The sequence below is a fragment of the Terrapene carolina genome, unplaced genomic scaffold, assembly GCF_002925995.2.
Source record: "Terrapene carolina triunguis isolate 2854851 unplaced genomic scaffold, T_m_triunguis-2.0 Scaffold21, whole genome shotgun sequence".
Taxonomy (NCBI): domain Eukaryota; kingdom Metazoa; phylum Chordata; order Testudines; family Emydidae; genus Terrapene; species Terrapene triunguis.
In genome coordinates, this window is record NW_020664372.1 from 42410619 (window position 1) to 42428268 (window position 17650).

At 43.0% G+C, this 17650-nt stretch overlaps 2 protein-coding genes across 3 annotated transcripts; one reads left to right on the plus strand and one right to left on the minus strand.

Moving 5' to 3' along the window:
• Positions 1 to 9456: 9456 nt before the first annotated feature.
• MRPL30 (mitochondrial ribosomal protein L30) lies at positions 9457 to 12146 on the minus strand. Its single transcript, XM_024213508.3, has 5 exons — positions 12019 to 12146; positions 11277 to 11360; positions 10493 to 10639; positions 9725 to 9798; positions 9457 to 9639 (listed from the first exon to the last, which is right to left on the minus strand). The coding sequence occupies exons 1-5, from the start codon at positions 12070 to 12072 to the stop codon at positions 9507 to 9509; spliced, it is 492 nt and encodes a 163-aa protein (XP_024069276.1). The 5' UTR covers positions 12073 to 12146; the 3' UTR covers positions 9457 to 9506.
• A 145-nt stretch (positions 12147 to 12291) lies between these two features.
• MITD1 (microtubule interacting and trafficking domain containing 1) lies at positions 12292 to 17259 on the plus strand. Of its 2 annotated transcripts, none has more exons than XM_024213494.2 (7): positions 12292 to 12514; positions 14349 to 14450; positions 14593 to 14729; positions 14809 to 14895; positions 15566 to 15681; positions 16939 to 16999; positions 17074 to 17259. In XM_024213494.2, exons 1-7 carry the CDS (start codon positions 12361 to 12363, stop codon positions 17167 to 17169), a joined length of 753 nt encoding a protein of 250 aa, XP_024069262.1. In that variant the 5' UTR covers positions 12292 to 12360; the 3' UTR covers positions 17170 to 17259. The 2 variants fall into 2 exon arrangements, with proteins under 2 accessions (XP_024069262.1, XP_024069268.1); XM_024213500.1 differs by having other exon boundaries at positions 12400 to 12468.
• Positions 17260 to 17650: the final 391 nt, after the last annotated feature.

The following is a 17650-nucleotide window of genomic DNA, read 5'->3' on the forward strand; positions in this document are numbered from 1 at the left end:
GGGGGGGGGCACACAGGGTGTTAAGGGGCACCTTACGTGATCCGAGGCTGGCCAGCCGTCTGTTTCTCCGTGGGGGTTCCGCCGCAGCCTTCACCACAAGCCAGTCCATTTTCCTGCCATCCCACGAACTGCTCCGCTCTACAAACTGCTCCGCTCCGCGACCTGTGAGCCATTCCAGCCATCCCCACAAACAGCTCCGCTCGCCGTTCCTTGGGCCACTCCAACCGGCCCCACACCACTCGCTGCTCCTCCAGTCGTCCCCACAAATTGCTCCACCAGCTGCTGAGCAATATAGCTTCAGGCTCCCCCACTAGTTAACACAGCACTCAGTGATCTCAGCTCTTAATAACTTTAGCTCTTTTGTGATTTCAGCTCATAGTGATTTCAGCTCATAGTATAGTAGGGGAGCCCCAGTGCTAGTGCACCATTGGCCCAAAGTGAATTCAGCTCAGCAGCCTGTAACTAGACTCCTAATGGAATCAAAGTTAGCTCTGACATTCAACAGTGGAGAGAGGAGGTGGTGCAATTGGTGTTTCAAACCCTCAGAGGGGGCCCATACCATCAGGTACAAATACCTGTCCCCATCCTCTCTCAATTCACTGGGTTTTGTAACCCATGCCCCTTGTCAAGCAAGTGCTACTTAGGTAATGGTGAAGGACTCACTCAGTCCTTCTGTCATACAACAGTTCCACTGGCCTTGATTCACAGAATCAGGGTAACAAAACTTTATTCTTCCCGCCCCAATAATAGAGAAATTGGGGATCCCATACCAGCCAAAGTAATCACTTTCAGTTGCTGTTGTTCCATCAGGCGAGTGGGTGTGCCTAAGCAAACAAGATCAGCCCCTGGAGTTCTTTTCCACACTCGCCATAATTCACCACCAGATGTCAGGGTAGAGCTCATCCTGACTCTGCTTACATAAACACATCATCTTTTTGAGAAGTAATGTTCTCTCTGGCTCTTCTAGGTTGATAAACGCTACCATAAATTGGTTGGACGATGGAATAGTGAGGCACATCTCCTTCAGGGGACAGGCATCCTTGTTGCTATGATTAAGGGAATCCAGAAAAAGTTCCCCAGATGGACAAAGGAACAACAGCTGAAAGGTACAGTATAGACGGCATTCAGTCCAGGAGCTAAGGGAAACTCTAGGACAAAAATCATGTTAAAAGTTTCTTATGTTACTGATATTTTTAAATGCTTAATATTCTAAGTATCATAATTTTTAACCATTGGTGCTGTTTGTCTACTTTTGATTTCCCGTAGTTTGGGCAGTGAAACTAGATTAGTCAGTTTCAGTATTTTGTCCCATTCTTTAGCACAATGTTGTGTGCTGGATTTCCAACACTACATGGGGAATATTTATAAATCCCCCCCCCCCCATCTAGTTTATATTGACATTTGGGCCTCTACTACTTCACCATGAGTGAAATCCTGGTGCCTTTGAAGTCAATGAGAATTTTTCAGCATCTTTGAACGAGTCCCAGAGTTCACCTTATATCTTTACAGTTGTGTGGGCGGGAGGTGCATTTTTAGGAGCTAAACAGATCTTCAGGGGACTGCAAAATTATGCAGTACAACATGGAGCAGAGATTCAGAAAGGGGAGAAGAACGGAGTGCGAGGTCATGTTTTAATTTTCTCCCATGCAGTTCTTTGCAGGACTGAACGAAAAGTACATGGTAATCGAGTCTTATATTTTATTAAGAACAGGCCTGGTTCAAAGATTGAGGGCTTCTATTTGAATGTGGTTAGCCAAATGCATACTGAAGGTTCACCAACCTACTGACATTTGTTCATGTCAAAACCCAAAAGCCCTCTGATTGTGTTTGGATTCAGGAATTTATGCAAACCGTTCACATGGCCTCCTTTTATTCAGTTACACTGTAATAAAGTAATTCATTCACTACTAAATGCTTTATTTAATTTTTTTAACACACTAGAAAAAAAAACAAGACAGGTCTGGCTGGATTTGTTGTTTATTTTTTCTTTTAAGTCTGTTTTTAAAAATGTCCCTTTTTTGTTTCAGGAGGGATTTCTGCCTACAATGCAGGACTAAGAAACGTCCAGTCCTATGATAAAATGGATATTGGCACAACCGGCAATGACTATGCCAATGATGTCGTTGCACGAGCCAAGTATTATAAGAGAAACGGATACTGAATCTGGGAGATCTCTCCTTTTCAAATACATTGTGGCTCTTACAATAATTAGTGAGGTGTTCAGAAGAGACACTGTATATCTGGGGAAATTAGAAGCTGGAACCTGCAAAACCTTACTGATGTAAATATACCCATTGTCTGCAGTGGGAAGACTTGCTTAAATAAGGATTTGCAGTCTCAGGTACCAGATTTTTAAATTCTGTAATCAATAAAACATTGGTCATATCAAAAGAAATAGTTATGAGAGTATTAATAAGATCCTACCCCATCTAATTATTTCTCTGAGTTATTAAAGCTGCTCAGTCTAGCTATTGTTAATCATCTGCCTTCCAAATTTCAAACAACATATGCCTATTTCAATATTTGCTGCTGTCTTAAAAATAAAAGAGGAAAGTAATCTCTTGGGGGGAAGGAAGCCTGTATTTTCAATCTTTTTGTGATTTAGTTTGACAATTTATTTTTCATTGCAGCTGGACATGTGCCTGTAAACAGATAGTATTTGGGGATTTTATCTGTATATATATTAATTTTGCATAGAAATGCCTAGAGACTGGGATAGATGCTTTTAATCAAATGGAAATTGAATAAGAATATTATTAGCAAGTGAAGGAAGATTCAAAGACTCATATTTTCAGTTGCAAAGTTAACAAAGGTTGGATAATGACAACAATACATTTAAAAGCAGATAAGTAAACTTAAAAGCATCTGGCACTGGCCCCTGTCGGAAGACAGGATACTGGGCTAGATGGACTATTGGTCTGGTCCAGTATGGCTGTTCTTATGTTCACAATAGCAATAAACTCAGCAGGCTCAACATGAACATTTCCTGCCTTACCTCGAGAATTGGACCCAGGAACGCAGGTGGTTTTCAGAGAAGTGAAATCTAGCAGATCAGTACTGGGCCTGTCAAAATTGGGTGTTTTTGTGTGCCTTCGAGAAGGTAGCAGCCACAACAAGGTGGATTGAATCCTCTTGGACAGCTCACGTGGCCCCATTCCTTTCAGGAAAAGCTCAGTCATCCTACCACCTTTGTCTGATGAGCAGGTGCAGTCCTACACAAATGGGAGAATAGGCCATTCTAGGTAGACTGGGACTGACCCCAGAAGCACACTGCCTCTGGATTAGGGTAAAGTGTTTCCCTGGGAGAATACACCCTAGTTTGGTGGCACTATGGCTATGATACATGGCAACATAATTGGTTGCAGCCCGACATAAATTCATTGGATAAGGCAGTGGACCTTATAGTCCTGGAATAATTTCTAAGGGTCTTGCCTGATGGAGGCCAAAGCTGGGTCCAGAGGTTTCAGTCGACTTCTACCAATGAAGCTGTAACGAGAACATAGGCCTGTATGGAATTCGGTGATGCCAAATCGCCCAAACAAGGGGTTAGATCAAGGGGACCATACTCAGGTGAACAAGATGACAGAGAATTCCAACCCTGTGGCGGCAAAGGGGACACAAGGAGAGAGAAATTATTGGACAGTTCTATATCTAGGAACCCACAGGAAGTATTGATGCCTCAGGCACCCAGGAGATAAGCGAACTAGGTTATATGTTTTCTATGTGGCCAACTGGGTCATATAAGAAAGGACTGCCCGCTCATGGAGTGCAGCTATTTGTACTGCTACTACAGTCAGTCAAGTGTGTGGCTTAGGACACACTCCACTTTATCTGGACCCATTAAGTTAGCCAGACGTGAAGTGAGAGGCTTGATCGACTCGGGGCACAGCAGAAGCTAGTTCAAGGAAACAGCCTCTGCGCAATAAGAATAGATCAACATTTGCCAGTGTAAGCAGAGTTTGAATAAGCTCTCCCCTGACATCTAGTGATGCACTGGGGGAAAAGACCTCAGGAGCAGACCATAGTTGCACGTCTACTCTGCTTAAGTGAGTAGCAGACAGACCTGCTTTGCCAGAGTGATCAATCTTGGCTGGTTTTGGGTTACAGTTCGCTTTAGTATTGAATATAGGGGTAATTAAATGTTGCTATCCTGACTGTATGAGTAAAGGGCAGCAGAACAGGACTTAACGTGCAGTGACTCAGGTGGTTACCCTAAACTCACTTGCTAAGTAGGAGGTAGGAATATCAAATCCCACTGAAAATGAGAGGAGATAGGGACAGGTGTTCCTAGCTGGTGGTGTGGACTCTGCCTAAAGAGTCCTAGACACCCTTTGATCCTCCCCTCTCCAGTGGTTAAAGACAGAGCTGATTAGATTCAATGGAGAGTCCTTGTTTCTGTTCAGTGATTACTAGAACTGAAATCACTGATGAGCAGATCTAGGGGCTAAGCCTTAGACCTTGTGTGTCCACATTGATTCAGGGAATGACAACGTAGAGACTCTCCTGGGAGGGGGGGTTTCAAGCTAGTTCAGTTTTTTATTGTTAAGAGGAACCCCTGTATATTTAACCCAGCCCTTGTTGCTGCAGACTCCAATTCTTCACCACAACTTAATTCCAAGTCATCACAGGGAGCAGTTTCTCGCTGTCATTCTGTAGGCGTGGTACAGGCACCTCTAAGCCCTCCCCAAGAGTTGCCCTCCCCAGGATTCTCCCACCCACATCCAGCACGGGTATTTGAATGTTGTGTAGGAACAAGTGTGTACTATTAATACCCCAGGAGTTTCTATGATTCCCTCTGATGAAATCCACTCGCAATACAACAGCACTGGAAATACTGGGCCCCACAACAAAAATCCATTTAGAATGAAGAGACTCCAAGTTCAGTGGGAGCAGGCTATCTCCTGTTGTCTGCAGTGGTTGATGATTAATAGTCAACAATTTAACTCCTACAATAAATCTTCTTCCCCTTCGGCACTGGCTGTTCTCCATGGATCAGACTTATTTCAGATCCTGAGTCCAACAGCATTGTGATTTTCCAGCCACTGATGTCACTAGACACATACTAACAGGTATCTGAGCAGCTCATCACATGGGCCTTTTAATAGTTGCTGATGGTGACTCTACTGCAGCATCAAATTCTCGTTTCCTTTGGTGTGGCTTCCTTCTGCTTGGGCAACTCCATCTCCATTGTCTGTTGCCTCTGCATTGTCTGCAAATGTCATCTGGGCTGGGACCCACTTGGGAAACAGTCTCTCTCATCTGACCCAGGGGGTCAGATGAGAGACAGGGGACATCTGTGAATAGCTTACATCTGAGCCTCCTCCAATTTTTGAGCCACTTCTTTTGCAATCTTTTCTCTAAGAACTGCTAAGAAGTTATCCTGGGGCTGGGAATTAATAGTTGATACCTTTAAGGAAACACCGATTTCTGCTTTCACATTTTGAAGTCTGCATATAATCTGGTTTATAGGCAGCAGATTATTTTCCTTCACCAGCAGGTGATGAAGTTATGAAGTTCCCCTGCTAAACCATTTATAAATGGACTTTTCACACAGGATTCTCTCATGGCTTGGACTGGGCATAGGCCCCTCTCTGTATTGCCAGCTCCAGAGCAGCATGTTCTGCTTTACTCAAGCCATCTTCTGGCCAGGTGTAGGAAAAATGCTACCAGTCTCCTAAATGCACATTATGCAGGCATTCCCCTCCTTGTGGCCTTGCCGGCTTGCCATTTCTCCCAGTATTTCAAAAAGGCCAATCCCACCTTGTATAATTGTTTACATAACTGTCTATAAGAACCATGATCTGCACTGGAAAGCTGTTGGTAAAATGCTTTGTCATCACCATCCAAAAAACACTTCCAGGTACTGTGCTGCTTTCTCATCAGTTCACTAATTCACAGGGAGCAACATCCCAATGTTTGTCAAGTACTCACAGATTCCAGTTTCATCTTCATGACTTGTAAATTTCTTCTCAGGCAAAAGTTGTAATACTTGCTTATGGAATCACAGGGATTCCTTGGAACATTGCAAATACCAGATCCAGCACACACAGGCAGGACTGAACTTCCTGCTTGTTGTCAGTTGGCATGCGTGTGTTCTCTCCATGTACCCATCCCAGCTCTGCACAGATAGCTGCTTCAGCAGATCTCGATAGAACTATCCAGAAAGATCACAGACTCAGTTTGGTGATGAAGAAGCTCAGCCAAGTTTATTGTTAATGAAGCACAGTCCTAGTATCCCATAGATTCTATAGGAACACTAACTTATGTATGCCCATCACAGTGGATCAGCTCAGTCAGCAGCGGGACTTTCTGCTAGCCCCTCGACTGGACAAAGGTGCCCCTCCTGATTTCTCTTTTATACATTGATACGAACAAGCTACATATTACAGTCCTGATGTAGTTATCGACTCTGTACCTTGTACTGGTTGGTTCAAACAAAACATCTCTGTCAATCATCCTGTTCTCCTAACCTTGTCTTACTTGGGGTCAGTGTGTTCCTGTAATATCTCCCAGGATTGTGTTTATATCCTAACTCTATATTGCGGTGTATCTGTACTAGCCTTCTGGAATGTCCTTACATGAATACCCTGTACCTAGTACTTCTTAGGAGTGCCTGTGTTTTAGCAGCATTAGTCATACCTTTGCCAAGTTCATGTACAAGTCAGTGAACTTGTAAGCAAGTGTCTGCTTTATGACAGGGCCTGATTTTTGCTCATAGCCTGGCTTTTGCTGACTTTGGTTCAGGCCTCAGGCCTTGCACCAGGCCCCATGTTCCAGGCTCTCTCATTCTACTGCGCTGTATATACACACACACACACACACACACACACTCCTAGAATGATCAATACATAATTTTTAGTAAGAACATATAGTTAGAATTTTTTTAAATGACATCAAATTTATAAGCACTGAATATAAGTGTCCCCTTTGTTTAAAGCAGGCACAATAAACTTTTTTTTCATAGATTCATAGATTCTAGGACTGGAAGGGACCTCGAGAGGTCATCGAGTCCAGTCCCCTGCCCGCATGGCAGGACCAAATACTGTCTAGACCATCCCTGATAGACATTTATCTAACCTACTCTTAAATATCTCCAGAGATGGAGATTCCACAACCTCCCTAGGCAATTTATTCCAGTGTTTAACCACCCTGACAGTTAGGAACTTTTTCCTAATGTCCAACCTAGACCTCCCTTGCTGCAGTTTAAGCCCATTGCTTCTTGTTCTATCCTCAGAGGCTAAGGTGAACAAGTTTTCTCCCTCCTCCTTATGACACCCTTTTAGATACCTGAAAACTGCTATCATGTCCCCTCTCAGTCTTCTCTTTTCCAAACTAAACAAACCCAATTCTTTCAGCCTTGCTTCATAGGTCATGTTCTCAAGACCTTTAATCATTCTTGTTGCTCTTCTCTGGACCCTTTCCAATTTCTCCACATCTTTCTTGAAATGCGGTGCCCACAACTGGACACAATACTCCAGCTGAGGCCTAACCAGAGCAGAGTAGAGCGGAAGAATGACTTCTCTTTAAAAAACAATTACCAGATTATGTATGCTTTTTGGGATGTTTTGGCTGAAACAGCCCAAGAGACTCTGGGTTATGTAGTGGAGTCATAGTAGAGAAAAGTTGGTGGTTTGGGGGTGGGGTCAAAGGCAAGAGTGTATGGTTTGGGGGTTCAAGTTGAAAAAGGTTCAGAACAGCTCTCTGAGAGCTTTGCACTAAAGCACCTCTTGTGTAGTCAACATTATTATTCTTTACCTGTTCTGTGTTCAATTAAAGAATCCACATAGTTTAATAGAACTTTATCAAAGGCTGCAAACACTATGCGATCTAACTTCCAGACAATCTGGTAGTAATAAGTGTACCCAAAAAGGAGCACAGAAATGGAACTTTCAGGACTTTCATTTCTTCTTAAAGGTAAATAAAAGTTTGTGTTCCCATATATAATCAGTCATTTTTCAGGTATCTTGATAAAGCCATTTAAACAAAATTTGGGTTTATCTAAATTGGCTTCTTGCTCTTTAACTCAGCTTTTATTGTAGGGTGTGGCTACCCAGCTGCACCCCAAAAAAATCCACAATGGACATGGTGAAATGACTCCAGCCCAATAATTCATCTTGAGAAGGGATGGTGGCTCAGCTCCACAAAGGAATTTAGGTGCCTAAATCCCAAATGTGGGTACCACTGCAATCCACAAAACCCCCACTGAGCTGCCAACTAACTCTGTAGGTGCCTAAACTCACTCACTGAGTAAATTTTCACTTGAAAAGTTCCCTAGGAACCTCATTTTTGCCTCTGGGCCTGCATACTGATGCCTATCTCACGCCTAAGCCCCAGTGCGATCCTCAAATCAGAAGACAGATGGGGGAACAGCATCAGGGCCTGATCGGGTAGGCATTTTCTAAGCATGGCTTACTCCACACAAAACAGAGGAGGACAACTCCTGTTAACCTTGAGCCCAGTGGTTAGGGTACTCAGCTGGACTGAGGGAAGCCCAAGTTCAATTCCGCCCTCTGCCTAATGAAGAAAAGGGATTTGAACAGGAGTTTCCCACCTTTCAAGTGAGCACCCTAACCACCAGGACATATTCTGTTGTGGGTCTCTTGTTGTAGTCATTCTATGTTGTATTAAATATTAATGGGCCCAGAGAGAGAATGAGACTATAGTACAATGGTTAGAACACTCACCTGAGGTTGGAATCCTGTTCAAATCCCTTCTCCTTGTCAGGCGGAGTGGGGAACTGAACCAGTTTCCCACATTCTGGGTGAGTGCTCTGACACTGGGACAAAGGATGGCACCTGCCCATCTCCTCCTCTAACCCCCCCCCCCCCCCATACATACATTTTTGTGGGAGTCAGGCAGGTGCTTAACTTCTGTCCTCTCAAGCAACAGCTTAGGCATCTAAGGTGCCTGACTCCAGAAAAGGCATTCCCAGCTGTAGATTGCAAGCACAGATAGATGCCTCCCTGTATCCCACACTCAGGCCATGTCTACACAAGTTATGTTAGCATACAGCTGCTGAAGTTTGTATATCACTCATGCGCTTGCATATTTGGCTGCTTGTGTCTGCGCTGAACATATTTTCCAGGAGTTCTTTTTTGATGTAAAGTGCTGTACATGGTGGGTAGGCATCCCAGTGTGCCATTTGCTGCCTTCTGGCAAACCATAGAATATCAGGGTTGGAAGGGACCTCAGGAGGTCATCTAGTTCAACCCCCTGCTCAAAGCAGAGCCAATCCCCAGACAGATTTTTGCCCCACATCCCTAAGTGGCCCCGTCAAGGACTGAACTCACAACCCTGGGTTTAGCAGGCCAGTGCTCAAACCACTGAGCTATTCCCCACCCCCCGCTATTGTTTCAAGGTCTTATCTCAAAACTTTTATAGCGAGACAGTAAGCTGTGCTACCCATGGACAGGCTGGGTTCCATTTTAATAATTTATTAATACACACAACTCCCAATTTATCCGTTAAATAATTTATTTTGTAAAAGTGAGAATAGTCAGCGCATACTATGACTTAATTGCTTTTTGTTCCACAGGTTTCAGATGCCGCCGAATTACTAATTCTCCTGTGCTCTTAAGTAAGGTATCTGACATTTCCTCTTCTGTTGGAATTCCATGAGGTAGTTTCAGGGGCTGTATTCTACAGACAAGAGAATTTATTTAAAACATGGACTATGCTAACAAGTTATTTTAATTGTTGCTGGTTAAAGGAAGAGTTAACAAACCTTATTAGATGCTTTATGACTTTCAGTTTTCCATTCACAGATGGGATATTTTTGTGCACTCTGGGCTGATTTGCCTATAAACAATGCAGAATAAATGTTACAAACTCACTTTGAAAAGGCAATTTATGTCTCTAGGAACTGATGTATTCAATTGAAGAATTCACATATCAATAAAAGAAGAACATAGGTACACAAAATTAAACTACTTTGGGAAATTCACACTTATTGAGAATAAGTGTGCTAAAATTTATTACACTTTTGGGATTCATTAACATCTTCATTAATACACCCAGACTGTCCAAATACTCACAAGCACTGATTAATATGACCCAACAAAGAAGAGTGAACTAATGAGCAGTCATAAAAATATTTGTATTTTAACAGCTTTATTAAAGGCTAGCGGGCAAAGTTATTCTCTGCTATGCACAGCAGTCTCAATGCTGGTGTTCTGCTTTCCTTACAAATGCATATTTCCTATTAATATCCATGGGAGATCCATACATCTAGGCTCCAATCAGGCAAATACATACCTATTTGCTCAAATTTACTATTGTGAGTAGTCCTTTTGATTTCAATGGGATTTCTCACTGTAGTACAGTTAAGGACATGCATAAATGTTTGGAGAGTCAGGGTCCCACAGGACAAAAAAATATCAAAGCAGTGTACTATGGTGAAGATCTGAGAGAAGAATTTTGCCCTAAATTTTTAGGCTAATTACTTTACTGATGTGCATGATAAACATGAAATAAAATAATTTAGAAAGTATACTTTATCCAGTCCAAGATCATGTATTATCTTCTTTTCCCAGTATGGACGACCTATTCCACTTTTGATTCTAGTGACAAGATGCAGTTTGTGAGGCTGCTGAGGATCACCTCCATATTTTTCATGATCTGAAGGCCGTGGCTGAAATACCTACAAATAAGCAGTTCACAAAAGGTATGTTTTTGTTTGTTTATTTTTAAACATTTCAACAGTTACTGAATCCAACAATGTCTTGCTGTAAAAATATTCCCTTAAAATATATTTTGGTCTTTCACTAGAAAGAAAATGTGGCAACCCCCCCCCTAAATTTCTAATAAATTTCCCTTCCAGAAGGGCAAAGCAGCAACATATGACCATAGTATTAAAAAAAGCTAATCTCCAAATAACCTAACATTATTTCAAGTGTTTCCTCATGACAGTTTGCAGAAAGATACAAAAAGTTTGGGGTCATGATCCTCCAATCATATATAGTCTAGCCTTTGGGGGCATGACTCTTCAACCATATACATGAACACATAAGAGCAGAGGTCTGCACAGACAGGTCCAGTTGTAGAACTGGGACCCAAATTTGTAAGATGATTGTGACAGGCTTATTACTCAAGACTGCCCTATTTCAGAAATAAAATCAACTACAATCAGACACTGGCTTTTCATACAAGAATCTGAGTGCATATCTCTCTGGTTTAACAATGGTATTGCTCAGTAGTTACAAATTAGTCTTACTAAAAAAATTAAAGGTATAAACAAACCCAAAATGTGCTTTCAAATCTTTAAATATTGTGCTTACTGAAGCTGGAATTCTTGACTTAGTAAATTTATGGCGAATCCATCCTGTCCATGTCAGGGATTCCACGCTGCTTTTTGCCAGAGTCTAAAAAAGTTATGGCATGATTTGTCAAACTTATTCAAGGAGAAAATTATTAACGTCTGTATTGTACATAAACCTGTGTAATGACTGAATTAGGATCAGGGTCCCATTGTGCAACCAGAATAACCGATACAATACTGTGCACTTATTACATCAGTGGGTGCTTTGACACCAAGAAATTTAGCATATTCTTGCTTAAGAAAACCAAATACTTTTGAAACCTTTTAAAGCCTGTGTTTCTGCTCCGGGTGTTGTAGTGAAATGAGGACACAAGCCCTGGTTTCACTAGAACGGAGGCTGCAGAACGGCAGGAGTGTGTGGGGCCCTTCACAAGAGCCGGGACACGCACTCGGAGAGCGATCAGGCAGCGCAGCTCACTGGGGCTGATCCGGTCTAGAGGGACGATCCTGGGGGAATCAGGCTGCAGCCCGCCCTAGTGCGGCCCAGGATAGCTCGGAGGGGGAAGAGCCCCAGTCCTGCGACCCTTTCACCAGGGCTCAAGGGACCAGGGAAGCGGAGCGCAGCAGCCTGGGCAGTGGGAGGCAGGGACTGCAGGCCCGGGTCCCGCTCTCATGCCGCCCTTCCTACCCTTGGAGAAACTGGCCCCCAACAATCCCACTACGACCAGCGCAGGGAAACCCCCGCTCTGCGCCCCACTCACTCTCCAGGCGCCCGGGGGTCTCTTAGCGACGCAGCCCAGCACCGCCGCCGCCATCTGGGCCCCCGATGTCGTTTCCGGATTCCGACAGCCCCTAAAATCCGTGCCCAGAAGCTGCCGCACTTTGGTTCCGAGACGCAGCGCGCGCCCCGGCTACTTCCGGCGAGGGGAGGGGAGGGAATAAAGTGCGGCACCGGCGACCGCCTTGGATTCTTCTGGGTCCTGAAAATCACGTCACCGCCTCCCCCGCCCCGCCTGGCTCCCGGAGGTGGCGGCTGCTGCTGGCGCGCGCAGGCTTGGTCTAGCTGGGGGCTCGATGCCCGCTGCGTGCCGCTTCCCGCCCGCATGTCCCAGGCCGGTCCGGGCGCCGTGGCCGCGCTGGAGCCCCCGGCGGTGGCGACGCTGAAACGGGCGGTGGAGCTGGACTCGGCGTCCCGCTTCCAGGAGTCGCTGGTGTGTTACCAGGAGGGGATCGACTTGCTGCTGCGGGTGCTGAAAGGTACCGGCGGGCTGGACCCTACCTCCCCTCCAGCGCTGGAGCCCACCCCACCCAGCGCTGGCTTCCTGCCCGCCCCGCTCCGCCGGGAAAGGTCGGGAGCCGCAGCGCCAATGCAACCCCGTGGCAGAGTTCACGCTGCTCTCTCCTGAGCTTGCAAACGTTTGAGGGTGGGGGGCTGTCATTTTCTCGGGGGGTGCGTGGCGGGAGGGAGCCCAGCTCTGGCTGACCTTCAGGTGCTGCCTCTTTAAGGCCTGGCCTATTCTAGAAAATTATGTTGTTTTAACTACATTGGTCAGAGGTGTGAAAAATCCAACCCTAGTGGTGTAGTTAAGCTGACCTAAATCCCCGTGTAGACAGTGCCACTACTGCCTCTTGGGGAGGTGGAAAGTATCAGGGGGTAGCCGTGTTAGTCTGTATCTGCAAAAACAACAAGGAGTCTGGTGGCACCTTAAAGACTAACAGATATATTTAGGCATAAGCTTTCGTGGGTAAAAACCTCACTTCTTCAGATGCCTATGTCCAAATATATCTGTTAGTCTTTAAGGTGCCACCGGACTCCTTGTTTTTGGGGAGGTGGAGAACCCCTTCCGTTGGCATAGGAAGTGTCTACGCTGAAGCAGCACAGCTGTGCCACTGAAGTGTTTTACCTGTAGACTAGCCCAGCCCTAATAACATTCATGTATGTGCTGAACCCTTAGAGCAGTGGTGATGGGCATGTTACAGTTATATGTGCCTGTGTTGGGCCTCACTGTTCATAAATGACTAAGGCCTGGTCTACACTAGGAAATTAGGTCAGTATAACTAAATCACTCAGGGGGTATAAAAAATCCACACCCCTGAACAATGCAGTTAAACTGACGTAACCCCCGCTGTAAATAGCACAAGGTCCATGAGAGATTACCTACATTGGGGAGAACCTGTCCTGTCAGTGTAGATAGCATCTTCACTGAAGTGCTACAGCAGCACCACTGTAGCATTTTAAGTGTAGACCAGACCTAGGAAAAACAGAACATTCCTGGAAACTTAGTAAAATCAAAAGGCTGGTTGGCTGCTGTGTTTGAGTGGCCCCCACTTACTTTTTTTGTCTAGTACATAGCTATTACATTCCTCTCTTTCACTCACACACACACACATTCCTCTCTTACACACACACACACACACACACACACACACACACACACACACACACACACACACACACACACCCTGTGGTTCAAGAAGCTTATTCTGGGGTATATGTAGGTTTGGAAGGTTTAGATTTTTATTGATAAATGTTGGTAAGGGTTGATTTCACCAGAAATACGTTAAATATTTGTGTACTGACGAAGTATTTCCATGAATAATAATCAAAACTTACAGAAATAATGTAAAAAAAAATCTGCTTGAGAACTTTAGAGTTTCACTTAAGAATATTTAATTTGCATATTTTGACATGTGATGTTGATAATTTGTGTTTTAACCATTAAAAAGCTTTAACTTGTTGAATCTCAACACCTACTGTCATTAAATAATTGTTGTCTCATCACCCACCCATAATTTTCTGGAACTGTGAAAATTTTAAAAGTGCTTAAAATAAACATTGATATTATCAGTCAAAATTATTTTTAAAAAATCAAATTCTGCCAAGCATAGGTACACACAATGAAAAATATTGAGAACTAACCAGTAAAGGGACTGGCTCTTGGACATGGATGTAAGTCCAGTAAAGGATTTCTCTCCTCTCCTATAGACTGTTGAATGAAAAAAATATCAGAGGACTTTTTATCCTGGGGAATAATTACCAGACGTAGTTGTCCTCCTTTTTTGAGATAATCTGAATATTTTTGATTCACAGCTACAAAAGATGAAACAAAAAAAGCTCACTACAGACAAAAAATATCTGACTACATGGAGAGAGCTGAAGCAATTAAAAAACATATTGAAAAAGAAAGAGAAGGTATGAAGTACTGTACATTTTTTAAAATGTTCATGAAATGATGCACTTGTACATCTGAAGTTACAATACAGTTACCTAGGCTTTATAGAATACATATGTATGATTGCACTGTCTTGTTTGGTGAGGGATGCTTCTTTTTTAGATGGTAAATACCACCAGCAAATTAAAATTGAAGAAAATGCAACTGGTTTCAGCTATGAGAAGGTTTTCCAAGACTACCTTAATGAGACTGTTACAGAAGTTTGGGTAGAGGATCCATACATTAGACACGTTCACCAGGCAAGTGGATCTTGAAAGTAGCTTACATATAAAACTATAATTTTTTTCAGTTATTAAATAATCAAACTAACTCTTACAGTTCTACAACTTCTTACGATTCTGTGAGATGCTTGTTAAGGGGCCCTGCAAAGTGAAAACTATCCACCTCCTCACTTCCTATGATGAAGTAAGTATCTAAACTTCATGTATAACATCTATTATTCATATTTACCAATATTTGTCAGTCTGAGGCCCTCCCTCCTTCAACAGGAGATGCAAGCAGGTCAAGAGGATTTAACATAAACACTGAATAGTGTAATTCCAAATATTTTGCTAAGTTCTACTTATGTGGAATCCTAAGTGGAAGTGACCCTGGAAGAAAGATGTTTATATTGTCCATGGTGACTGTCTATTGTAAGAAACACCATTTAAATAAATTCTGTTGGGAGACTTTTTATAATTAGGAAGGCCTGGATACATTTTGATATTTTGGGGTTATGACAAGAATAAACCCTCTCGTTGTCATTGTACTCATTCTAGCCCAAATCTTAGTCTGGACAGATAATTCAGTGTACTGGGGAGGAGGCAGCATATCTAGTGGTTAGAGCATGGGACCAGGAGGGAGAACTGAGTCCTTGTCCATAATCTGTCATTGGCTTGCTATGTGATTTTGGCCATGGCAGTCAATGTGCCTCAGTCATCCCATCTGCAAAAATGAGTATAACTTATCTGCCTTCATAAGCATTTTGAGACTTGGCAAAAAAAGTATAAGAACAAAGTGGTGTTAGTGAATTGAAGAAGATAAATGGACACAGTTGGAACATGCATGATGAAAAAACAACTTTTACTCTTAACAGGGCAGTGGAAAGAGTCAGCAGACAAGTAGTCTAGAAGAAATAAAGCAATCACTAAAGAACTATGGAGTGACACTGAATGTCTCATTTTCATCTTCAATTCATGATCGAGAAATAAGGTTGGTGATGCAGAAAACGAATTAATTTCAAATTATTTAATCCTGACAAATTATTTATAACCATGGTTACAAATGTCATTCAAAGCAGAAGGCAGTTACTTTATCCAGTAAAGTAAGTTCTTCATAGTTTTATACTGTGTTCAACATTGGGACCGCTGGGATCTAGTTTTTAAAACAAGACATTGCTGTACAGTAACTCCTCGCTTAACGTTGTAGTTATGTTCCTGAAAAATGCGACTTTTAAATTTTTCACCAGACAAAAAACTATATATTATATAGATATACACACAGTATACGTTTTAAACAAACAATTTAATACTGTTCACAGCTATGATGATTGTGAAGCTTGGTTGAGGTGGTGAAGTTAGAGGGTGGAAGAGGGAGGGATATTTCCCAGGGAATGCCTTGCTGCTAAATGATGAACTAGCACTTGGCTGAGCCCTCAAGGGTTAACACATTGTTGTTAATGTAGCCTCTCATCAAGGCAGCACGAACAGGAGGGAGGGGAGACAGCATAGCAGACAGACACACACCTTGTGTGTGGGAGAGAGAGAGAGAGATGCACACTGCCCTTTTAAGTAAGCTGACCCCACTCTTAACTGCATTGTCTTTTTAAGTGGATCAGGAAGTTGAGACAGCAGCTGCTGCCCCAAGCTCTCTCTGTCCGTGTCCCCTCCCTGCTCTATATGGAGAAGGGGTAAGTGGGGTGCAGGAGCAGGGGGGAGGGGGACACCCTGACATTAGCCTCTCTCCTTCCCCCCCGGCACAGCAAGCAGGAGTCTCTGGGAGCAGCTCAAAGGCAGAGGGCAGGAGCAGCACATGGCAGTGGGGGGAGGGACAGCTGAACTGCGGATTGATAGCCTGCTGGGCGGCTGCAGCATCGGGAACTTAGGGGGCTGCCGGTCCATCCTGGTTACAAGCCCCCACCAGCTAGCTGCAACGGGGCTGCTCTTCCTGTAAGCAGTGGACAAAGCAGGCGGCTGCCAAACGACGTTAGAAGGGAGCATTGCACAACTTTAATCGAGCATGTTCCCTAATTGATCAGCAATGTAACAACGTTAACCGGGACGACTTTAAGTGAGGAGTTACTGTATTATACAGTTGACATTTACTCTAGCTAGAAATTGTGATTGAAATGGTAGGAGCAATTTGCATAACTTGTAGATATGACTAAGGTCTTTTTTTTCTAATTATGTTAAATGTACCCACAGTTTGTAAACTTGTGAAGATGGAATAACATTGTGAATTTTTAAATAGATTCAACAATGGATGGATGATTAAGATTGGAAGAGGGCTTGATTATTTTAAGAAACCACAGGTATGTGTGTCTTTTCTTTTGAATGAATTTGAACTACAAAGTGGCTTATTCTAAAATTGTGTTCCTTTCTGTAGGGTCGTTTTTGCCTTGGATACTGTGATTTTGATTTGAGACCATGTCATGAAACAACAGTGGATGTCTTTCATACTAAACATACAAAGAAAACATGACCAAATATTTCTGTTATTTAATTACTGCTCTTACAAGCTTTAAATGCCTGCTTTTAATTTCTCTCAATTACATGTAGTGTACATTTTTTATGGAATAAACTATATTTTTTTATATTTTTGATTACTTGCAGTTTGAATTGATAGAATTTCTAAACTAAGTGGGGTAACACTTTAAAGCAAGGTACAGTAGAAACTCAGAGTTATGAACACTAGAGTTCCAAACTGACTGGTCAACCACACACCTCATTTGGAACCGGAAGTACGCAATCAGGCAGCAGCAGAGATGACAAAGCAAGTACAGCACAGTAATGTGTTAAATGTAAACTAAAAAAAAGGGAAAGTTTAAAAAAAATTGCCTAGGTAAGGAAACTGTTTCCGATCTTGTTTCATTTAAAGTAAGATGGTTAAAATTAGCTTTTTTCTTCTGCATAGTAAAGTTTCAAAGCTGTATTAAGCCAATGTTCAATTCTAAACTTTTGAA

Excerpts from the sequence above, each read along its gene's own strand:
- MITD1 (XM_024213494.2), top strand. The coding sequence starts at position 12,361 with ATGTCCCAGGCCGGTCCGGGCGCCGTGGCCGCGCTGGAGCCCCCGGCG. Across the intron at positions 12,515-14,348 it reads GCTGCTGCGGGTGCTGAAAG|CTACAAAAGATGAAACAAAA; the intron begins GTACCGGCGGGC and ends TTTGATTCACAG. Across the intron at positions 14,451-14,592 it reads TATTGAAAAAGAAAGAGAAG|ATGGTAAATACCACCAGCAA; the intron begins GTATGAAGTACT and ends CTTCTTTTTTAG.
- MRPL30 (XM_024213508.3), bottom strand. The coding sequence starts at position 12,072 with ATGGCGGCGGCGGTGCTGGGCTGCGTCGCTAAGAGACCCCCGGGCGCC. Across the intron at positions 9,799-10,492 it reads ATGATCTTGGACTGGATAAA|GCAAATCAGCCCAGAGTGCA; the intron begins GTATACTTTCTA and ends CATTGTTTATAG. Across the intron at positions 9,640-9,724 it reads GTCATAAAGCATCTAATAAG|AATACAGCCCCTGAAACTAC; the intron begins GTTTGTTAACTC and ends TCTTGTCTGTAG.